The 25,421-nt window shown below is 45.0% G+C and overlaps 1 protein-coding gene across 1 annotated transcript in view; it reads right to left on the bottom strand.

Moving 5' to 3' along the window:
• Window positions 1-25,421, bottom strand: part of MYO18B (myosin XVIIIB) — a 377,810-nt gene that overhangs the window by 40,567 nt on the left and 311,822 nt on the right. The window contains exon 39 of the mRNA XM_006869188.1: window positions 7,110-7,240. Within this exon, the coding sequence (XP_006869250.1) occupies window positions 7,110-7,240 (131 nt within the window). The remainder of the gene's footprint in view (window positions 1-7,109; window positions 7,241-25,421) is intronic.

Genomic DNA, 25,421 nt, shown 5'->3' with positions numbered 1-25,421 from the left:
ACAGGGGCCTCAAGGCTGTGACCTTCCAGGAGCAGATTACCGAGCTTCTGTGTGAGTTTCCGCCACCATCATCACAGCTCATAGCCGCACAACCTAGGGATTTCTATTGTGTTCTAGTCATTTGCTTTATATGTCTTTTCCCCTTGTCCATTGTTGGTGACACATACACATACTTCATCAGAATGTAGCTTTCATGAAGACAAGACCCTTTGCACTTCCCCTTTCTCTATTCCTGTTGTGATCATTGTGGTCGTTATTTGCCAAGGAGTTGATTCTGATTCCTGGAGACCCCAAATGTACAGAGTAGAACTGTGCTCCATTGGGTTTTCAAGGCTGTAATCTTTTGGAAGAAAATGGTCAGTTCTTACTTACAAGAGACCTCTGGGTGGGCTTGAACCACCAATCTGTCACTGAGTAATCCAGTGCCTAACCATTTGTGCCACCAGGGACTCCCCTTCTATTCCTAGCTCTCAGAAATTCAACACGTGTGGGTTCCAGTCACAGCTCTGACCATTAGTTTCTACTTGGCCCTGGGAAAGCAAAAACTCAACAAGCACGGGTTCCAGTCAAAGCTCTAATGGTTGGTTTCTGCCTGGCCTTGGGCAAGTTACTCAAGCTATTCATCTATCAGATGAAGATTGCTAATAACAAGAAGCTCATGGAGTAACCGAGACACCTTATATAGATGCTCAGTGAGAATGTACCAAGTGGACAAGGAACTACAATGGACAGTTGAGCCACTACTAGGCACAATAGGATAAAGATGAGCCTGCCTGCTCCTGTAAATGCTGACAATCTCCAAACCCTACATAGGGTCACTGTGAGTCAGAATTGACTTGTTGGCAGTGGGTTTTTGGTTTGTACAGCCAGGATGCTCCCTGGAAGTCAGGATGCCAAGACTTTTCATAGACTTTGGACATGTTATCAGGAGGGACCAGGTTCTGGAGAAGGACATCATGCTTGGAAAAGTGGTGGGTCAGCAAAGACGAGCAAGACCCCCAACGAGATGGATTGACACAATGGCTGCAACAGTGGGCTCAAACCTAGCAACTGATTGTGAGGATGGCTCAGGATGGGCAGTGTCACTATGAGTCAGAGGCAACTCAATAGCACGTAACAAGACCAACAACACTATATACAAATGGATTCTGGCTTTTGTTATTTTGTTTTGGTTGTTTTCACTTCTCATTATTAACCCATTTGACAGATGGAGGCCTTTAAGCTCTGAGAGGTTGAAGAGTTGCTCAAAGTCATACAGAAATCAGCCACCAGATCCCTACATGGACCTTGGGTGTGATGAGACAGAGCCTACATCCCACCTAACTTCCAGTTGCAATAATCCTACACGCTGTGCAGTTTTTTCCATCTCTTCATATTACTGGTCTACCGTTATTCCTCACCTCACAACCTGAAACACAGGAGAAGTCCCTTCTAACTTTTAGAGCTTGGAGCCAGGTGTTGTGTGGGAACTAGGAACCAGACAAGAAAAATCATTGGAAGCTTGGCAGGGAGGAAGCGTTAAGGCCCCGGAGGAAAAAAGATGAAAATGCAGGCAGAAAGCTAAGATTCAGATTGGATTCCCAGGGGCTGAGGACCTAACCACAGCAAAAACCAAACTCTGCCATCTAGACTGTTCTGACTCATGATGATCCCCCATGTTGCAGAAAAGAATGGTTCCACAGGGGTTTTTGTGGCTGTAATCTTTACAAAGTGCTCAGAGGCTAACTGAAAGAAAGGTAAGTGGTTCAAACCCATTCACCACTCCAGGAGAGAAAGATGTGGCAGTGTGCTTCCATAAAGATTTACATACAGCCTTGATACCCTATGGAGCAGTTCCTTCCTGTCCTATAGGGTCACTGACTCAACAGCAGTGGGTTTCTGTGATATTTTTTGTAAGTAACCCCACTGAAGGAAACCTTGTGGCACAGTAGTTTTAAGTACTTGGCTGCATCAAAAGGTTGGCACTTCAAGTCCGTCAGATGATCCATGGAAGAAAGATGAGGCAGTCTGCTTCTGTAAAAGTTTGCAACCTTGAACTCTATCCCATAGGGTCACGGTGAGTCAAAATCAACCCCAGGACAACAGGTAATCCTTGTAGAAGCAGATCATCAATTCATTCTCCCATGGCATTCCTGGGTGGGTTTGAGCTGCCAATGTTGATATTAGTAGCTGAGAGGAAAGCATTTGTGCCACCTAAGGGACCTTCTTAGGTGGTAGAGCTCAGAAAGTTGGTTCAGAACAGGAGGTAAGGATGAGATCTACCACCTGACACAGAGACAGATAAAAGTGTCTCCTATTTGGACTATTTGGATGTGGGTGCAGGTCAAAACAAAAAACAAAACCAAATAGGCTTCCATTGAGTGGCTTCTGACTCAGCAACCCCACAGGACAGAGTAGAACGGCTCTCATAGGGTTTCTGAGGCTGTGACTCTTTATGGGAGCAGACAGCCTCATCTTTCTCCCAAGGAGCAGCTGGTGGGTTCATACTGCTGACCTTTCTTAAAACACTGAGCTGCCAGGGCTTATATGAGGGTGAGAACAGGGTCTTTTAAAGGTCTGAGAGGATTCCCCATAAGCAGAGAAGACTGTCTGGGACCCTCGGTGACACAACCATCAGCATCTCACTTCCCAGGTGAGAAGTCTGTCTCTTGTTTCTTGTCACACCTTCCACTCATCTTGTCACTTGCAGGCATGGACCTTCTGCCTCTTTTTTATTTTATTAAAAAAAAAACACACACACACACACAAAAAACTTTTATTGTTTATTAGAGCAGCAATCGTTTGCTATACAAGTGGAAATGGATCCCAAATGTTTGCTCAATGGCAAAAACCAAGTCTACCCAGCCATTACTTCCTAGGATAATGAATGCAAAAGCTGTTGAGTTTCTATTCATGGAAGAGCCAGCCCAAGCATAAAGCGGGAGATGTAGACAATTGGGGTTTGTAATTACAGACGTAAGTTCTGCTGTGGCACTAATAAAACTGAAGGAGGGGACGGTGGGGGTGGGGTAGTTGGGAAGCAGCTGCAGCATCAGTATTTGCCATTTCACCAGCAGTTTGACATCTGGGGAAATCAGCAGGGAAGAGTGGAAAAACATGTAATGTGCATAGAACCCATTTTTGCACAAATTGAAGATTTTTTTTAGATAATGCTCTTAATTTAGAGGCAAGAATATGAGGTCTTACAACTGCTCTGAAAGGGAGAAAAATGTGGATCGAAATTCACAAGCATAAAAAACACTAGGTTTACAGATTCATAGGCTGAACGCATATGGGAGAGAGTATAAGGGAATGTTTATACATGGGTATTCACCTTTCCTATAAACACACCCATGAATGTGGTGGAGCATACAAGGGACAAAATGATGACAATTTCTTGGATAGCATCAAACGCCTTGAGGCAACCAGTTGCTGGGCCTGGGATCACAGAATCATAGTTGCAGGGGACACCATGGTCAACTGGCATAACAAAGCCCACAAACACAATGTTCTACATCCTAACTTGGTGAGTAGCGTCTGGGATCTTAAAAGCTCATAAGCAGTCATGTAAGATGCAATGATTGGTCTCTCCATGTGTGTAAGAAAGAAAATGTTTTAATCAACTATCCAATGGACCCATATCCAGGTGAATATCTGTCAACGTGATTCTGAGACCAGAAGAACTAGATGGTGCCCGGCTACCAGAACCAGCTTCTCTGAAAGGGATCACATTAGAAGGTCCTGCGTAGAGTGGGAGACAATTTGAAACAAAACTCCAAATTATAAAAAAAGATGGGGCTTATTGGTCAGAGAGAGACTGGTAGAGATTATGGCCCTTGGCCACTCTTCAGGTCTCATGGTCCAATTTTCAGTCAAGGGGTGAATAGATATATGGTGGTGGCAGGGGAGCAACAGCACTAGTAAATTACGCCCACAATAGAATGGTCAAAGATCAAAAGGGCAACCTCTAAACCTGAGTACAAGACTTAGAGGGGTTGAAAAGGAAGGTGGAATGGAAATAGAAATCATAGAGAGGGAGTGGATAAGAAATGTTATATGGAAGGGATTGCAATCATTGAGATAAACCAAAGTGTGTGATTTATCAGGTGTAAAACTGATGATATGCTCTGTAAACCTTCACTCAATTCACAATAAAATACTGTGCTTTTTTTAAAGGTGGGAGAGAACTTGAGGTACCAGGTCCCTGAGCAGGACTGGATCAAGGTAGAGTCTGTTTGCATTATTCATTTGGTTGTATTAAGGACCAGTTGCCATTGAGTTGATACTGACTCGTGGTGACCCCATTTGTGTCAGAGTGAAACTGTGCTCCATTGGGTTTTCAATGGCAGATGTTTCAAAACTATGGTGCCAGGACTTTCTTCTGAAGCACCTCTGGATGGATTCAAACGACCAACATTTTGGTTAGCAGATGAGTGCATTCTCCATTTGCATCACCTCAGGACTCTGGATATATGAGTGCACAACTTAAACAAGAAAATAGAAAGTATGCACTCATATAGCTGGATATATAAAGCCAGTTGTCCTTGAGTTGATTCTGACTCACGGGCAACAACTCCATGTGTGTCAGAGTAGAACTCTGCACCACTGGGCTTCTAATGGCTGATGCTTCAGAATATCACCAGGCCTTTCTTCCGAGGGGCCTCTGGGTAAACTCAAATGACCAACCTTCTGAACTCAAATTACCAACCTTCTGGTTGTCTTATGAATGTTTTCACCAAGCATGTTCATTTAGGAGGATTTAGAAAATATAAAGAAGCTGGAAGCAAGAAAATGAAATCACTAGTACCTTCCCTCATATTAGAACATTGGTCTATTTTCTTCTGATATTTTGTCTTGACTAGATGTGGTCAGTTCTATCACTGATGCTCCCGTTCTTAAGGCTCCCACCCCTCCCCTGTAATCCTCCCTGCTTCTCTCCCTGACTCATACCCACATGCCTGGCAGGTTAACAGCCACCCCCGCCTGTACCCCATTAAGAGGAATGAGGCAAGCAAAGCATGAAACTCAAGAGGGTAGAACATTCAGCAGACGTCAGTGTGAGAGATGACTCTAATTTGCTGTGTGACCTTGAACTTCTCTCAGCCCAGGGTCCCCATATGGACACAGAGAGGCTGGTGTGTGATTTCTCCAGCTGCAGCATGGATCAACCAAACAGACACAGGACCAAGAAGGAAGAGCCAGGAGGCAGCCTCTTTGAGGGAACTGCATCCACAGGTGAGGTTCAGGCACTTGGTTCTGGGTCAATGCTACACAAAGACACTGCCTGTCCTCACATCAAGTCCCACTGCAGAGGCTGGGATTGGGTGGAGATGCTGTTGCAAGCCTGGGAAATGACAGGTGGATGCTACATACAGGAGCAGCTCTGAGGATCGTCACTCTGAAGCCATCTACAAGGGCCAGACAGCCTGGGACATGAGGCCAGTGAAGGATACTCAAGACCCTCCCACTGAGCAGCCCACACATGTGCTATGAAACTTGGAACTCTAGTGAAGATGCTGAGAAGCAGCCTGTTTTCTGAGACAGGGGAGGTGTCCTGAACTTGGGTGACATGGGTCATCAACCAGCCTGCATCATGAGCCTACTATTGCCTTCGAAAAATTACACACATTGATCTGTACAAACATCATTTATACTTCTGGAGCATTTAAATGCTGGTAGCCCAGTTCTCAGTTATGTTCATATACAAATTAACTCATTCAACTCCCATGAATAGTCCTATGATGCAGATACTAGGTTGTACGATATTCATCTGCCAGTTTGTAGGCCAAGAACAGTTGAAATTAGGTTCTCAAAAAGTTGAACTTAGAATTTTTGTATGATACACAACATCAATCCTGAGTATCCACCCAGAAGAAGTGAAAGCAAGAATGCAAATAGAAACCTGCACTTTTCACAACATACAAGAGGTGGAAACAACCAACCTGTCCATCCACAGATGAATGGATAAACACAGTGTAGTCTATACACACAGTGGAATACTACTCAGCCATAAAGAGAAATGAAGTCCTGGTGCATGCCACACACACATGAACCTTGAAAACATCATGCTGAGTGAAATAAGTCAGTTGCAAAATGACAAATGTTGGATAACCTCACTTATATGAAATATACAAATAGATAGAAACGAAAGCTCACTGAATAAGGAAACCAAAGATCAGTGAATAAGGAAGACTGTAGAAGAATTGATGCATTTGAGTTATGGTGTTGGGGGGAGAATATTGAAAGTGCCATGGACTGCCAAAAGAACCAACAGATCCATTTTGGAAGAAGTGCAGCCAGAGTGCTCCTTGGAGGCCAGGATGGCCAAACTTTGTCTCTCATACTTCAGACATATTGTCAGGAGGGACCAGTCACTGGAGAAGAATATCATGTTTGGTAAGGTGGAGGGTCAGAGAAAAAGAGGAAGACCCCCAGCGAGATGGATTGGCCAAGTGGCAGCATTGATGAACTCAAGCGTGGCAACAGTAGTGAGGTTGGCCCAGGATCGGGCAGTGTTTCATTTTGCTGTGCATAAGGTCGTTATGGGTTGGTACCGACTCGATGGCACCTGACAACAACAACAAAGATCATTAGAGGTTACCAGGAGAGGGAGGAAGAAGGAAAGATGGAATTTTTGCTTGGTGGGATTGAGTTTACATTGATGGTAGTGGAATGTTTTGGATGGGGAGAACTGTAATGGTGGCACAACATGAAAAATATAGCCAGTGTCATTGAGTTTCAAATGTGGAAGTTGTGTTGGCAGATCTGTTGGTGTGTATGTTTTCACAACACACACACACACACAAGAGATAAAGAGAATGGTTTTAACATAACAATGTCATGTGACTCATCCTCATATTAGTATACCAATTAATCCCAGGTGGGTCATGTAACTTGCTCAAGGCCACACAGCTAGGATACATTTTCAACCATTCCGCCATCTTGCTTCATCAATGGTTTTGAGAGCCAGGGCATGTGGTCGGCTTTAACAAGGGACGTAAACACCAGCTGGCAAGCACCCTATCTCTCCTCCTTCAAACCAACTAGTTATTCCTCCCACCCCCAAATGCCTTTGGGTCTCCCAGCAGATGTGAGACACAGCCCAGTCCCACCTGGTCCCTTGGAGGTACCTTTCTGTGTCACTGTCGCTGGACCCCACCTCTTCCAAGGCTGCCTGCAGGTCAGCAATCCTTCTGATGGACGTCTCCAGGTCTGTCTGGAGGGTTTGCCTCATCGCTGAGAGCTCCTCTACATACTTTTCCTGGAGACAAAAACCACATGCACTTGTTGGCTTTGGTCAAGAACTCTGCCCACCCATCAGTTTTTGGCATGAGAAATAGCTTGGATGAGCCCAGTGTTAACCAAGCATCTTTCATGTGTTGGGGGCTCAATTGATGTTGGCAATGATTTCATTGTACTTGGATCTACAATCAATGTCTGTAGAAGTAATAGCAGCCAAGAAATCAAATGACGTATTCCCACTGGGCAAATGTGATGCAAATGACCACTTTTATTATTTAAAAAAAAAAAAAAATTGAAAATAAAGATGCCACTTGGATGACTAAGGTGCACCTGACCCAAGTCATGGTCTTTTCACTGGGTTCATATGCATGCGAAAATTGGATAATGAAATAGGAAGACAGAAGAAGAACTTATGTATTCCAATTATGGTGTTGGTGAGGAAGATAGGACTGGCAAAAGAACGAACCAATCAGTCTTAGAAATACAACCAAAATGTTCCTTAGAAGCAAGGAATGGTGGGACTTTGGTTCAACAACAGGAAAGACCAATTGCTAGGAAAAGACATGTTTGGTAAAGTAGAGAGACCACAAAAATGAGATGGACTGACAAAACAGTCATGGCAATGATTATGAAGATGACTTAGGACCAGGTAAAGTTTCCTCTGTTCTACACGAGGTCAACATGAGTTAGAGTCAACTCAAGGGCAACACCAGTAGCAACAACAAACTCCACGAGGGACTTCTTGATGGGCACAGACAGAGAGCCCACATTTTATAGAGGAGGAAACGAGTGTCTGGTGGTCTTCAGGACATGCTCCAATGATGTAGCACTCACTCCCTGCCCATGCAGTCTGCCCCCAGAGCCAAGCTCCCATAGTACCTAGTATAAAACAGACACTCCTCACCATCTCTTGTGAGTCCCTGTGCAAACCCATCCATGGTTCCAAGAGAATGGCTGAGGCTGGTTCTGGAAGCTGACTCTCTGCCCTAGGGCCACATCTGGAGTGGGAAGTTTGGGCTGGGGCAGAACGGCAAGATTCCCTTTCAGTCTGTCACCTAGGATCCCCGCCTTTCCTTCCCCAAAAGCAGAAAGACCATGGTAGAGAACCAAGTGGGTGTCAGCAGTAGCAGGCAGACCTATGGCATTAACGGAGAGCTTGCTGTGTGCTGAAGGAGCTTTTGTGGCACAGTGTGTTAAGTGTCAGGCTGCTACCCAAAGGTCCAGATTCAAAGCCTTCTCCTAGGGAGAAAGATGAGGTTGTCTGTTCCCATAAAGACTGTCAGCCTTGGAAACCCAAAGAAGCAGTTCTACTGTGTCCTAAAGGGTCACTATGAGTCAGAATCAACTCAACAGAAGTGGGGGGTGGGAGGCTGTGTGTCAGGCTCTATGGAGAGCTGTATGCTCATGATCTAACCCAGCGTTCATAACAAGTTGACTGGTGGATCACTATTTTTGCTCCCATTTCACAGATGAGGCCCTGAGGTCTTGAGGAGTATTGGAACTCAAACTTGGAGCCTCTGACTCCCCTCATATTGCTCATTCTTTTACTCTCTGATTCTACCCAAACAGATTTTTTCCCAGAAACTTCAGAGAATATCTGACTTTCATTTGCAACAGATTCCACGCATCACTGTCCTCTAAGAAAATGGGTGTCAACTTAGGGTGACTTTGATCCCAGGGACATTTGACTCTATCTGGAGACATTTTGGTTGGCATGACTTGGAAGGATGCTACTGGCATTGAGTGGGTGGAGGCCATATTTGTACACAGGATAGCCACTACCTAGAGGTGACTTGTAGCGGTGGTAAGAACGACACAGTGAAGACATGGAGAGCCGTCTTGTCATCTGACCACTGGGAATGATTAGGGAAATTTAGCATGTTTCTTTGATGTGGTTAGGCAGACATTTGAGAAATACAGGTTTTAGCAGCATGGACTGACTCTGTGAAATAAGGCTGAGCAAAGAGAATAGAAACACGATCATTGCTGTGTGAATGACACACGTGCACACAGGAAACAGAGTGCTGAGGATATTTATGGGGGTTGGGGTGGATGGGGTGATGGATGGAATTTTGCTTTTAAGTTCTTCTAATTATGACAAGTTGATGTTTTGACCATTGGTTAAAGGAACACACATATGCCACTTAAAGGGAGTATGTTGTTAGCTGCGCTGGAGCTGCCTCTTGCTTCATGAGGACCCCATGTGTCCAAGAGTAGGTCTGCTCCATAGGGTCCCCTTGGTTGTAATCTTCAGGCCTTTCTTCTGCTACATTGCTTGGTAGTTTCAAACCACTGGCCTCTAGGTTAGCAGCCAATTGCAACTGATTTGCCTGCCCCAGACTCCTTATGACAGTATGTTGTTGTTGTTAGGTGCTGGCAAGTCACTTCCAACTCAGCGACCCCACGTATAACAGAATGAAACATAGCCTGGTCCTGCACCAACCTCCCTTTCTTTGCTTGTTTGAGCCCGTTGTTGCAAATACGGTGTCAATCCATCTCATTGAGGGTCTTCTTTTGGTTCACCCTCTATTATAACAAACACGATGTCCTTTTCCAGGGACTGGCCCTTACTGATAACATGTCCAACGTTTATAAGACCAAGTCTTACCGGCCTTGCTATGAAGGAACATTCCAGCTGTACTTCTTGCAAGACAGATTATTGGTTCTTCTGGCATAGTCCATGGTATATTTAATATACTTCTCCAACACCATAATTCAAAGGCATTGTTCTTCTCCAGTCTTCCTGATGTTGTTATTGTTAAGTGCTTTCAGGTAGGGTCTGACTCAGAGCAATGCTGTATAGGGTTTTTGAGGAGCAGCTGCTGACCTTGCAGTTCAAAAGGACCCTGTGGTCCAGTGCTTAACCTACAGTGCCACACCAGGATTCATTATGGAGGTGTAAAACTATGAGGATTTAGGGGCAAATATAAAGTCTAAAATTTCCAGGTCTTCATTTCACTCTGGACATTTCAGAGCTCCCTACTTGAAGGTTGCGACTTATAAACCAGGAAACAGATGCCAGTGATAAGGAGTAGAGCTGGGACTTGAACCCTGGTCTCTTGGCTTCTAGTGCACAGGTCTTTCTGGAGCTCCTTGTGTATACCATGTGCAAAGACCATGGCTGTCCCGATTACAGGGAAATGCTTAGGTCTACTTGGGATCACCTTGTCCATTTGCAGGATTGGGAATCTGTATCTTCCAATAGATTTTGAGTATTTTCAGATTTTAAAGAGGGAGAAAGCAGGGACTGAATAGGATGAATGAGCCAAATTGAGTGGCTGAGGGAAAAGGGGTGGCACAGTAAGGTGGGGGACTATGAGGAGGGGCTGACAGTGAACTCAAGTTGATTGAAGCTGCCAGCTGTGAAATATCCATCTTAGCATGCTGACAAGATGAGAGATACTTTGAAGCAGGGTCTTTGGGCAGAAGGCCAGCGGGCTGTCAGAGAAGATAATGCAAACTGTGGGAGGGCAAGGGGACACGCACCCCAGGTTACAGACATGCCAGCTTATAAAGACACGTAACCAATGGCTGGGTAAAAAAAAAAAAATCCCCACAATTGAAGGGTACTCACCCAAGCTCATCTGCTTGGTTATCTCTCAACAGTGGGCCAGGACAAAGGCACCACTGGGAATTGGCCCCCCTCCCCTCTCCCAGGAGACCTGGTGCTTGGGTCTCTGTAAGGGGTGGCGATGGATAGATAAATGTGGACTTCTGCCTTAGATGCCATCAGAAATCCACAGGTATGGGCCATTTGAGGCATGTGAACTGGATTCCATAAACGTGGTTAGCTAAATGCCCATTTTAGAGATGATTAAATTGAGATTCAGAGCAGCCTTATGATCTTGCTCAAGGCCATGCACTGGGAGACCACAAAGGTGAGTTGAGTGCCCAGGTGTTGGGCTCTCAGGTGAGACTTTATTCAGCTACATGAGCAGGTAGCATAGGACATCTCCCAGTTTGCTTGGATAAACTTTGGGTGGGGACAAACCCTCTTGCCACGTCAGTGTCATATGGAGAGAACAGCATTTGAAGTCTGATTCTCCAAGGATTTCTGGTTGGGAGAGAGGGGCAAAGGCAGAATATGTGTTTCAGCAATGAATGAGTTTTACAGAGTGTTCATACGGGTTGTCTGTACAGCCAGATCTGCTTTTTCTTGCTGGGTAGGTAGGAATAAAGGGTCCCACCCAGGTCAACTTTAGGACTGGGTCCCAGAGTCAGATGTCATAAGCAGCTGCCAAAGGATCAGCCCTTGGGACCAATGGGGCTCCTCCTCTCTGTGCTGTGGGGAAACTGTGGGCTCAACACTGGACTCTTTTGGGTGTGTGCTCCTACTCTGCCGAAGGTGTCTGGGTTGAGCAGAGAGGGTGCAATAGGGGAGAGGAGGAAAGAAATGTGTAGAATCCCCAACCCCTCTTTTTTCAAATGCCACTGCTTGGTTTTTAGTGCCTTGTCACTGTATCAGTCTGACTGTGGCTCCGCCCTCTGATCTCAGCCCAGGTGGAGTGGCTGCAGAGAGAGTCCTGCATCCTGATAGATTCCGAGATGGCAGTATTTTCATTTCTACAGTGATTTTTCCATGGGTGGGTACGGGAAACTGTTGTCCTGCACCTTATACTAGATCCAGAGCTCTGGAGCTGCTCTGTGAAAACACTTTCTCTGGTTTTTCCGTGCCTTCCCCAAGGAGCCTATCCTACCTCACTCTGCTTCTCTCTCCTCCAAAACTGGAAGTCCCTCTTTGATAAAGATCTTAAGGAAGAATTCTGTTCTAAAGGGAGGGAAATGTAGAACAGAATTTCAAATTCTCAATAGAATCCAGATTTTCTGGAGCTGCCGAGGCTGGATGAAGCACTGAAACTATTGCCTTGAGATATCATGAAACTTTGAATCTTAAACCAAACTTAGCTCTTAAAGCCTTTGAATCAAAAATAATAGTTTATGTTAATTGGTAAAGTACGTCTGACTTTGAGCAGTGTGCTCCTTTATAAAATCATCAGTGTGAGACAAAATTGACAAGACAACTTCAAAAGACTGGATGGGAAGCTTGAGGGGCGTGGGTGGGGCGTGGGATTCAAATGATGGTGACAGAATGGTTGGAAAATGACAGCAAGGATGACCATACAACGTGAAGTCTGTAACTAACATCACTGGAGATATGGAAATTGTGGAAATAGTTTATCTTTGGCTATGTAGATACTGCTACCAAAAAAAAAAAAAAAGAGAGAGAGAGAGATCTAATTTTGTAGGCTCTGGAGCCAGACTGCAGATATGGTTGAATTCCCAGTTCTACCAGTTGTTGGCTGTGTGACCTTCAGCAAGTCACTCTCCTTCTTTGATCCTTAAATGTCTCATGAATTAAATGGGAGGTGGTAATGGTTTCTATTCCTGTTTCATGGGGCTCTTTCAAACCACAGAGTCTGAGGTGGAAGTATGCCAGCTGCTCCGCAGGAGAAATACAAGACTTTCTGTTCCTGAAAAGACTTAAAGTCTTGGAAACACTATATAAGGTTGCTGTATGTTAGAACCAACTAGATGGCAGTTGACAACAACAACAACATTGTGAAGAATAATGAGCTGATGGTTGTGAAGCTTGCCAGAGAGGAGAGAAGAGGCCAATGGTGGCATTGCTATTGTTGTTAGGTGTCATCGTGTCGGTTCTAACGCATATCAACCCTACATACAACAAAATAAACCACAACCCAGTCCTATGCCATCCTCACAATTATTGTTAGTTAGACTTGAGCCCACTGCAGCGGCCACTGTGTCAATTCATCTCAATGGGGGTCTTCCTCTTTTTTGCTGATCCTCCACTTTATCCTATAAGGACACTGTCCTATAGGGTCACTATTGAGTTGAAATTAACTCGAAGGCAATGAGTTTGATTTGGAATCACTATATTTTAGTAAGATTCTTGTTGTTAAGTGATCTCAAGTCGATTCCAACTCATAGTGGCCCTGTATGGGGTTTCCAAGGAGCGTCAAGGTGGGTTTGAACTGCTGACCTTGCAATAAGCAGTACAGTGCTTATTGCACAGTAAAATTGGTGGTTGTGGTGTGCCATGGAGTTGGTTCTGACTTATAGTGACCCTGCGTAGGGTTTCCAAGGCTGTAAATCTTTACGGGAGAGGAAAGCCTCATCTTTCTCCCATGGAACCGCTGATAGTTTCCAACTGCTGATAGTAAGATTAGCAGTCCAACTCATAACCACTGTGCTACCAGAGCTCAGTTATTACTGTGTCTCTGGTGGCATTCCTGTCATTTCATTCATGAGGAGCCTCAGAAAAGGGTGGTATTATCCCTCCATCACTGAGGAGACTCAGCACAAAGCCATACAGCAAATAAGGATGCTGGAAGGCAGGACTCTGGCTCCAAAGTTTCCCCACTGTCCTGCAGAGTAAAAACCCAGGGGGAAACAAGGGCAGCATTGCAACAAGCAAGGAAGAACACAGTCAAGACATGACGGTTCATGGACCAAGGGTGGGGCACACTCTGCCATCGCCTCCCTCTTTTGCCCTCTGCATCTTATTCTTCATCCACCCAGGGACCCTCATCATGCTCACGGGACTCCCCTGGAGAGGAGAGAGATTTGGAATAGAGTCTATGTAATCAGTAATCAGCAAACCATTCCTGCTTCCACTCAAAACCAAATGAAATATGCTGATTACAGAGGTCAAATTATTAAGTTAAATGGATACAGCACCCCAAATGGTCTCCCCAGGGCAGACCCGACAAGGCACCAGCCAGAGGCCCCTGGAGACATGTGAAGGGGACTGCACAGGAAGAAGGGGGGACCAGGAACCACTTCGGTCAGCCCTGGGGGTAAGGCCTCTCCTGCCCTCCATGGACATTTGACTACTAAGACTCAGGATTAGGTCAGGGTTGCTCAAAGCAGAGCCGTGTTCTGAGGCCTGGTTAAGAACCTGGTATACATCTCTTTGGAGATGAAGTTTTTGGGGCAGGGATGAAGGAAGATCTAAAACTATCTGGAAAATGTCTATTTAGTAAAGGAGTGCCTGGGGTGTGTAAACAGTGACATGCTTGGCAGCTAATCAAAAAGGTTGGAGGTTCAAGTCCACCCAGGGACACCTCGAAAGAAAGGTCTTGCAATGTATTTAAAACAAAACAAAAAACACTAAAACCTCTATGGAGCACAGTTCTACTCTGACACACATGGGGTTGCCGTGAGTCACAATCGACTCCACTGCACCTTTTTTTTTTTAGCATGTATGTATGTTGTGTGTTTGTTAAGATGTTAAGATGTGTGTATTACTCTATTGTAAAGAGCACTGGTGCCGTAATGGGTTAGGTGTTGGGCTACTAACTGAAAGATAGGAGGTTCTAACCCACAAGGCACTCTATGGAGGAAGATGAGACAGTCCTTCTGCAGAGATTTACAGCCTTGGAAACCTGAGGGAGCCATTGAAGTATGCTTTGTCCAATAGGATCACTATGAGTTGGGACTGACCCAATGGCAGTAGATTTGGTTTACTATCACTGTATTGTATGTATCATTCATTCCGTGAACAAATATTTATTGAGCACTTACTGTGTGCCAGTACTGATCTAGACATAGGTAACATATAGCTGGATCAGGTCCTAACTTCACTAGAGCTTTCATTCTTGCAAAGATCTAATCTGTATTGCTAGTTTATGCCAGACAACAAGCCCTCAGCCTACATTCTGAGATTAAGTGAATAATGTTATTGTATGGTTATTAGTTATCAGGACAGGCCCACCCTGGAGAAGGGCATCATGTTGGGTAAAACAGAGGGCCAGCGAAAAAGAGGAAGACCCTCAATAAGATGGACTGACACAGTGGTTGCAAGAATGGGTTTCAACATAGCCACATTTGTGAGCATGGTGCAGTATCGGGAAACATTTTGTTCTGTTGAACGTAGGGTCACTATGAATTGGAACTGACTTGACAACACCTAACAACAGCAACAGCATGATTCTCAATGGTGAACAAAGTAAGGGCACAGGGAATTGTACACACTAACTAATGTGTACATGATATATACATGATAGATATAGATACAGATATATACCATGTTGTTGTTGTTGTCAGGTGCCATCGAGTTGGAACTGACTCATAGCGACCCCATGCACAGCAAAACGAAACAATGTCCGATCCTGGGCCAACCTCACTACCGCCGCCACACTCGATGCCATCAATGATGCCACCTGGCTGATCCGTCTCGTTGAGGGTCTTCCTCTTTTTCTCTGACCCTCCGTCTTACCCAGCATGACATCCTTCTCCAGTGATGTTCCCTTCTATACCACGTATATAGAAATTAATACAATGTATTACATTTGTAGTCCTAGTGTGGTGCTGTAGGATAAGCACAAGACCACAAAGTTGGTTTAAATTACAAGGTAGGAGGTTCAAACCCACCAATTGTTCCTCGGAAATCTTATATAGGATCTCTCTAAGTTAGAACCAACTTTATAACACTTAACAACAACATATATACATTTGACAGAGAGTATTTGTACGTGGGTATCTACCCTTGCTGGAAATAGATCCATGAAGCATACAGGAAGCCAAGTTACAAACATTTCCCAGATGTAACGAAACAGCTGGAGGGAATGAGCCTACAGCCCAAACCATGTGAAATCCCCTGGTATACTCTGAAATAAGGTCCTTTCCTCATAAAAATCCTGAAATTCAACTGTTTTATTCCATTTTTATGATGTGCTGATAAAGATATCAAGTCGAGATGCCGGTTGAGGCTGTGGTTATGGGAGGCTCTCCTTACAAGAAGGCTCAGTTGCTATGGGCTGGAGGTCGCAGTTGTCTGCCACCTGCTGCTCCACTGAGCTGTCTGAGTGTCCTCACGACTAGGTGGCTGGCTTTCCCCAGGCAGAAATCACAGTATCATTTATAACCTACCCTTGGAAAGCTACGTTTGACATAGTAAAGGACAGGGCTTTATGGGGGGATTAAGGCCAGAGTTGGGGAACCTTGGATATCATCTTGGGGGCTGGTTACCACAGAAACATTCATATTCCTCACATCTAGGCTCCATCGTATGGAGTGCTGGTGACACTGTAGGATAAGCACTGAACTGCTAACCTCAAGGTAAGCAGTCTAACTTATCTACCGCTCCACAAGAGAAAGATGAGGCTTTCTGTTGCCATAAAGATTCACAGCCTTGCAAACCCTATACTATGGATGGGAATTGACTCAAAGCACTTAATAACAACAACAACAAATTTTCATTTCAGGTTCAAATCCAGTTTCTTATTCAGAATTTAGAAAATACAGAAGCAGGGGGTGGGGAGGTTAAAAATTGCTCTTCAGCTTGTCACTTAGAAAATCCCACTATTCACTGACTCACAGGGCCCTTTAGGGCAGAATAGAACTGCTCTTTAGGGTTTCTGATAACTGTAAATCTTTAAGGGAGAAGACTACCTTATCTTTCTCCCATAAAGATTTACAGCCTCGGAAGAGGCTGGTGAGTTTGAGCCATTCATCTTTAGGTTAACGGCCCAATGCTTAACCCACTGTGCCACCAGGGCATCTTGTTACTTGAAAATAACCAAGCACTCCTGTTGTGGTGCTGTGGGATCAGCACTGGACTGTGAACTACAAGGTCTGCAGTTCAAACCCACTGGTTGCTCCTCAGAAACCCTATGCAAGGTCACTGTGAGTCAGGACAGACCCAACTGCACTTAGTAACAACAAGAAAAAAATACATGTGGCTCTCCATCCTATGTTCATTTCTACATTATGTGCATCCAAACCAAAGCCGTTGTGGATGAGTCCATTTGATTCATGGAGATCCTGAGGGTTTCAGAGTAGAAATGCACTCCACAGGGTTTTCAATGGGTGTCATCTTACATGGCACATCTCCAGGCTTTTATTCTACGTCATCACTGGGTGGGTTTGAACCACCAACCTCTCAATGAGTATCAGCCATTTGCACCAGCCAGGGACTTTGAACATTCCAGTGATAAGATTTTGTATTAAAGGCAGAACGGGGTCAGGCTATGTGAACAAGCAGGCAACTTTGAAAACCATCTCCTTCTCTCCCCCATTTTCCCCATGGAGTGGATTCCAACTTATAACGACACTGTAGGACAGAGTAGAACTGCCCCACATCCCCTACTATTATTTTAAGGCAGAAGACACTAAATTGTAGTACCCTGCTTGCAGTCTTTTCTTTCCTTTCTTATTTTTCCAGCTGATTGTTTTAAAATACCCAGTTGTATGTAACCTGAAGGCCTTTATAGCTTTCTGGAAAGTTAACATTTTAGGCACCTCTGCCTGTTCAAATGTTAGATGATGAAGAGCTTGCGTGCAGAAAATCTTAAGATGTGTACATTTCCTATGGGCATGCCCATGGACACATCTGTGGGCATATACCCAAACCAAACCCACGACCGTTGAGTCGGTTCCAGCTCATAGCCACCCTGGAGGACAGAGTATAGCTGCTCCCTTGGGTTTGTGAGGCTGTCAGTCTTTATGGGAGCAGACAGCCTCATCTCTCTCCCACAGGGTAGGGAGTGGGTTCAAACCACTGTCCTATCAGTCAGCAGTCCAATGCTTATTCCGGTGTGCCACCATGGCTCCTTGTGGATACACACCCCAGCAGGCAGAACTGAGGTTCAAAGCAGGAATTAAAAGCCAGAGCTTTCCTACCCAGCTCTCTGTTAGAAGGTATATCTCATTCTGTTTTTTCCATCTGAGACATCTTTCTACCTAATTACTGGCTTCAGTTACTGGGACACTGTGAGTGCCAGATCCTGACGCTCAATGGTGAGGGAGCTTGTATTTGATTCCAGGGGTCCCAAGTTTCTCCTAATGAGTGGGAAAGGTGAAGGGTACATAGCATCACAGACTGTATGTACTCAAGACCCTCATAAACCAAAATGCAACCAAGCCCATTACTGTCAGGTTGATTGCAACACCTGGCCACACCACATGCTACAGGGTACAACTGCTCCATAGAGTTTTCTAGGCTCTAATTTTTATGGAAGGATCCCTGGTGGTGCTGTGGGTTAAGCACTGGCCTGCTAAGCACAAGGTCAGTGGTTCAAATCCACCAGCTGCTGCACAAGAGAAAAATTAGGCTATCTGCTTCCATAAATATTTACCACCTTGGAAACCCTAGTTGTTGTGAAGTGCCGTCAAGTCAATTCTGACCCATAGCGACCCTGTAATCGGGTTTCCAAGGAGCAGCTGGTGAGCTTGAACCACTGATCTTACAGTTCAAACAACTTTGCAGTCTGGTGCATTAGCCCACAGCGCCACACCAGGACTCCCTAGAGAGCAGTTCCATTCTGTCATAAGAGGCTCCTATGAGTTAGAATCAAGTCGACAGAAGTGGGTGGAGTTATTATTTACAGAAGCAGATCACCAGGCCTTTCTTCTGTGGCTCCACTAGGTGAGTTTGAACCACCAATCCTTTGTGGTTAGTAGTTGCATGCAAACCATCTGTACCACCCAAGGACTTCAACTCTCATATGAAGGGGATTTAAAAAGTTCATGAAATGAAAAGATAATGGAATTTTTCCATGAAGTTTTTGAAGCTACCTCGTACAGGGCAGGGAAATGTAGATTAGGGTTTCTGGGGTCAGTGGGATGGGGGGTAGGACAGAAGAGCCATTAACCTTCAAGGCATGAGGCCTCTGAGTCAGGGTTTTCAAACAGCTGGCCTAAATATCCTCTAAATTTCCCTCGCAGCTCTAATGGGTCAGAAGTCCTAGCTTTCCCAACCCTAAGAATGGCTCTCCTCTGAGCCCCCACCCCTGTCCCCATGACTTCTGATGTAGCATCTCAGAGCTAGACAGACTAGGGCTGTCACTGGGACCCACCTTCTCGAGGTTGATAATAGCTGAGCCCCAGATGCAAATAGATCTCCTGTCTTGGAATGAGCCCCAAATACACTCCTTCCGACATCCCAGAGCCACCCACCCAACTCCTTCCTGAAAAAAGAAAAAGGCATTTCATTTTTCTGCTCAAATGCAAATATGACATATCTGTGCCACCCAATTTTCCTGACAGGGGAATAATTATATCAACATAATTAAGTCTCAAATGCAAAAATGATCTGTACTCATATGCTGACAGCCACTTCCCGCATCAGAGGGCCATTGTTCCAGCGGGGAATTATCAAGTCACCTTTGACAGGTCTTAGTTCAATTTTAATCGAGATGTGGTAACTCTTTTTTTCAACCCAGGTGATGGTGGAATTAGACAATTGGACTTTGAAGCAGTTCAAGTGGCCCTTAGGTTTTGCATTCAAAGAGGGTTAGTGGGAGAATGATTTATCACTTACCCCAGGTTCCTTTCCCAGGCCTCAATGATCTCATCAATACTATGGGTGCATTTCTTGCATCTTTCTCCTCCTTCTTACCCATGTCCTCTCATAGACATAAATGGGTGTTTGTCTCTTAGATTAGCTCTCTCCCCAATGCCTACTCCATAAATACCCAACAAGGAGTCTCTTTATACCTGACCACATCCCTTCCCACAGTCCAAACTCTGGTTTTAGCACATCAAGTCCTTCACAGTCTTTCTTCCAACTTACCCTCCTTCTACTTCATACCTCCTGAGCCTCACACATCTGTAACCCCCAAACATGCCATGTTATTGCATGTGTATGTGGCTTTGCAGCTACCATTCCTGCCACCTGGAATACATTTCCCTTATTCCTTCTCTGACGAATGAACTCCTATTCATCCTTCAAGACCCATTGTATAGCCACTTCCTCCAGGATGTTCTCTCGGACTCCCCTGGGCCGAAACCATTCCTTTGATGTCTATGTTCCCAGCATTCATACCAATCACTAGGTTACACATATATGCCATCATATTGTAATTAGTTTCCACACTTCTAATTTCCTGCTACATTGAGAACCATATGGGTAAAGTTATGCCTGGACATTAGCAGGTATCACATAAGTGGTTAGCTTTAATTTCCTCCAGGCCTAAACTATTATGGCTTGGGCAGTTGAGGCAGTCTTTCTCCATGAAGACTGACAGTCTCGGAACCCTTAGGGACAGTTCTACTCTGTCTTGTGGGGTCACTGTGAGTTGGAATCAACCCTCTCACAGTGGGTATTGGGACAGTTGAATCGCTTTCCCCAGCATGAGTCTTTGATTCACACAGACATAGGCTTACAGCTGTGTTCCACCGCTTACTTACACAGTGCCACCCAAGCCAGTTTTGTCACCCTCTGACCCTCAGTTTCCTCATCTGGAAAGTGAAACCTGTGCCATGGGGATGAGTGGAGCACCCGCTGATGCAAAGTGTTGGGCACACTGCCTATTGTTTTGTGCCATTAAGTTGGTTCTGACTCATAGCGACCCTGTATAGGGTTTCCGAGGAGCAGCTGGTGGGATTGAACCGTGGACTTTGTGGTTAGCAGTGTAATGCTGATCCTACAGCATCACAACAGGACTGCAACACACTGCCTGTTGTTGTTAAGTGCCATGGAGTCGGTTCTGACTCATAGGAAGCCTGTACAGGGTTTCTGAGGGGCGGCTGGTGGGTTTGAACTACCAGCCTTGCACACTGCCTAGGATGTTACAAACTCAATGACCCACAGCTTTCTTTGCTGTTCTCAGAACTAGTTGGGTAACAGCTTGGGAAGTAACGCAAGTTGTTGGAGTGGGGGTCTCCTCTTCTCAATGTCAGTGCTTTCTCACCCCACTGCACCCCCTGCCATCCTGCTTCCCATGCCCCTCCCACTCCTCACTTAGCCACCTGCACAGCCCTCCACCTTCAGGCCACACACTTTTAATATCCTAGCCTGGTCCCCAAAGTCTTCTTGTCCTGTCTCTTTAAGACATGTTCACTTTATGTTCTGTTCCCTCATAGCCAGGGCACAAGTCATGTGAACATGCCAGTAAATCTAACAGCATTGCTGCCAATATGTTCTGAGCACAGTGATGTTTCCTGGGCACTCTTTGGAGGGATTTGAACAGTTATTGCAGACACAGCCCATGAGTAGAGGAGCCGGAGGTCTGTACCTTGACTAAAGTCATTCGGGACCATAGTTTATGGATTACAACTCATCATAAAGAAAACATATGCCCTCACAACTAGACCAATAAACAACATGATAAAGCGAGAAAAGATTGAAGTTATCTAAGACTTCATTTTACTTGGATACACAATCTACACTTACGGAAGCAGCAGTCAAGAAACCAAACAACATATTGCATTGTGCAAATATGCATGTGAAAGCTGGACAATGAATAGGGAAGACTAGAGAAGAATTGATGGATTGGAATTATGCTGTTGGTGAAAAATATTGAAAGTGCCATGGACTGCCAGAAGGACAAACAAATCTGTCTTGTAGGAAATACAGCTTCTTAGAATGAGGCTTCTTGTAAGCAAAGATAGTGAGACTTCATCACATGTACTTCAAACATGTCATCAGGAGAAACCAGTCCCTGGAAAAGGCCATCATACTTCTTAACATGGAGGGTCAATGAAAAAAAAGGAATGGATTGAGATGGGTTGACACAGTGGCTGTAACAATGGGCTTGAATCTAATAACAATTGTGAGGATGGTACAGGACCAACACTGTTTCATTCTGTTGTACAGAGGGTCTCTATGAGTCAGAACCAGCTCAACGGAACCTAATAACAGGCCTTTGCTGACCAGAAAGACTATATCCCAATGATGCCAGGTAGAGAGAGCCTGGAAGAGACAGGAGTGGTGAGACTGAGCACTATGTGGGGAGTCTGGAGTCATAAGTAGATTCTCCTGTCTACACTGCTCCCCACGCACCAGTGAGCACACCCCTCCATTCTGTGGTAGATGTTGAGTCTTTTCTTCCTGTCCCCTTAGGTGGATCATAAGGCTTGGGTGCTGCTCAGGGGCTTGGTGAACGCAAATGCGACCACAACTCTCAAATAGCTTCTTCCTTCTGTTGTTGTTGTTGTGTGCTGTTGAGTTGGTCCTGACTCATAGTGACCCTGTGTAGGGTTTATGAGGCTGTAAATCTCTATGGGGAAGTTTTATAATAAATAGGGGGAAGTAGTTAATCTTACAGTCCAGAAACAGAGGACCACAGGGCCATAAAGGGAGATGAGCACGAGTGGAATGTGGGACCCTATCCAGAGAAGCTGCTACACCAGAGACAGAGGCAGAGATGAGGGCATGGGGAGAGAGAGAGAGAGAGAGAGAGAGAGAGAGCGCAGTTGAGCACTCTAGACTCATGGAAAGAGAAAGGCTGTGTGCTGGCAGCCAGGAGGCAGGCTTGCAGAATATGCCCTTTGCTTGTTTAAATGATTATACATTTCTGAGTGTTTTTGTGTACATCCCTACCCCCCCCCACAAAACCAACAAACAACAACAAAAACAAAGGGAATAGAAGCAAATACTGTTGAATGATGATGCATGGATGAGACTGTAATCATTGCAATGAAATGATGAGTATGAAACCAACGTTCTCTAATGTTTACAATTCACAATGAAAGCTTTAAAAAAAATCTCTATGCATTCAGAAAGCCTCATCCTTCTCCCTTGGAGTGACTGATGGATTCGAACCACTGGCTATGTAGTTAATAGGCCAACACATAACCCATGACAACACCGGGGCTCCATATTCTGCCTTCAGAGACTTACTTCTGTCTGCAGGTACATCCACTCCCCTCATCCTTATTGAAGCCCCAGCCAGCATCCCCAACAAGCCAAGGAGCAATCAGGAACGGGCTCAAGTTAACAGGGATATGGGGAGACTTGTGGCACAATAGCTAGGTGTTCAGCTACTAACTGAAGGGTTGGTAGTTCCAACCTAATAATCACTCCATGGGAGAAAGATGTGGAAGTTTGCTTCCATAAAGAGTTACAGCCTTGGAAACTCTGGGACAATTCTTCTCTGACCTATAGAGTTGCTATGAGTGGGAATAACTCAATGGTTGTTTTGGGGGAGAAGCAATCCCTCCCATATAAATCAACCCTAATCACTAGTCTTCTAAATTTAGACACGTCCCTCAGCAATTGATCAGAGAGGATGTGGACAGGAGCTATTGGTGCTGGAAATCAATACCAGAATCTGGCTTCCCGTAGGTTTGGATGAGAGTCATCGTGGTCTCGCAGAGAACACCAAATGTGATACATACAAAGAAAGAGGCTGTCAATAAACAGGGTGCGGCCAGGCATAATAATAACTGGAAATTTAAACTATGATTCTGGGCTCGATGGGTTTCCATCTGTTGAGGTGAGAAGACATTACAGACTCAACAAACACTGTGGCCTTGTCTGAGTAGCGGAAAGTTCCGCCAATTGATCAGGAAATGGACTTTGGGGTTGCTATAGATCTCATTTACTCCTGGCTGCTTTCGAGTGGAATTGATTCAAATGTCCACTAGCTCCTTCTATTCAAGGTACCACATGGTCTCCAAAGACAAATCCTGGTGATTGATCTTCCCAGGACTGAAGGAGGCAGAGCAAAACGAGAAAGCACAATCTCGGCACCACTGACACTTGGGCTGGACAATCTTCTGTTGTAAAGATCCAAGTGTGTGGCTGCTAACTGAAAGGCTGGTGGTTCGAGCCTACGCAGCAGCTCTGTGGGAGAAAAGAGCTAATGATCTGCTCCTGTAAAAGGGTACAGCCAAGAAAACTCTAGGAGACCCTTCTGCTCCACCATATGGGGTCTCTAGGAGTCAGAATTGGTTCCAAAGAACCCAGCAATAATTACAACCCCTCGTTGCTACCCTAGGAGGTTTAGCAGCATCCCTGGCCCTCTTCCCGCATGTAGTCCCACTTAAGTCAACCAATGATGTCTCCAGATATTGCCAACTGTTCTCTGGAGCATACACTTGGCCCCAGTCAAGAACCTAGCTGAAGGTGCAAGGTTGGCAGAGTTTTATGTCACAAAAAAGATACAGATGCTGGGGTTCAGAGGTGTCATTGGAATTCTGGGTGTACCACTTCTGGTGTTGTGACTTCATAGTAAAAAACAAAAATCTACAGGACCTACCTTCTGGAAAAGGCAAACCTATAGAGGCAGGAAGAAGACGAGTGGTCCAAGGTGATGGGGGTCAGGATGAATAGCACAGGGCTTTTAACAGGCAGGGACATGATCCAGCATGATAATGTGGTGGTAGTGGTTATACAACATGCATTTTGTCCAAAAAAAAGCACACTGATCATCTAACACCTCAATGAGTGAATCCCAGTGCTCAACTATGGACTTTAATTACCTGTAATGCATCAATGTTGGGTTAGCAATTATAACAAGTGTGCCACACTAATGCAAGATGCAGGAGCTCTGGTGGTACCATGGGTTAAGCATTGGGTTGCTAAATAAAACCTGAGTGGTTCAAACCCACCAGCTGTTCAGTGGGAGAAAGATGAGGACTGAGGTTGTCCTTATCTTTATAGACTCAGAAACCCTAGGGAGCAGTTCTGCTCAGTCCTCTAGATTCTCTATGAGTTGGACTTGACTCAATAGCAGTGGGTAACGGAAGATGTAACCATAGGAGAAACCGTGGGAGGTGGGGAGTGGAAGGCATATATGGACCTTTTCTGTATATTCTGCATATAGTTTTTCTGTAAACTAAATCTCTAAGAAATAAAATGTATTAGAATTCTCAAAACAAACAAAAAGCCCTTTAAGCCTTCCAATAAGCATGACTGTCCTGGTATGGCACTGTAGGATAAAAAAGATAAGGAATGCAAGGTCAGTTTGAAACTGGTGGTTCAAACTCACCAGTCACTCCTTAACCAACTTAACAACAAGAAGTATGATTTCATGGGGAAAGGTCGTTGGGTGGTATGTGGCACTGTAGGAATCAGCACTGGACTGCTAACCACAAGTTGGTGGTTCAAACCCACCAGCTGCATCTCAGAAATCCTATGCAGAATTGCTATGAGTCAGAATCAACTTGATGGCACGCAACAACAACAACTAATGGAAATATTGGTGGTTCAAACATACCAGCAAAGCCTTGGAAGGCCTGGTGATCTGCTTACATAAAGGTTGTTGTTAGGGGTCATCAAGTAGGTTCCAGCTCATGGTGACCTTATGTGCAACAGAACAAAACACAGCCCATTCCTATACCATGCTCATGATTGTTATGTTCAAGCCCACTGTTACAGCCACTGTATCAATCCCTCTCCTTCAGGGTCTTCCTCTTTTTCTCTGACCCTCTACTATACCATGCATGGTGTCCTTCTCCAGGGATTAGTCTCTCCTGATGGCCAAAGTACATGAGACAAGGAGTCCCCATTA

Source organism: Chrysochloris asiatica, unplaced genomic scaffold (genome assembly GCF_000296735.1).
Source record: "Chrysochloris asiatica unplaced genomic scaffold, ChrAsi1.0 scaffold00128, whole genome shotgun sequence".
Classification (NCBI taxonomy): Eukaryota; Metazoa; Chordata; class Mammalia; order Afrosoricida; family Chrysochloridae; genus Chrysochloris; species Chrysochloris asiatica.
Note: the sequence above shows the minus strand (reverse complement) of the source record. Positions and strands in the feature narration are given on the sequence as shown.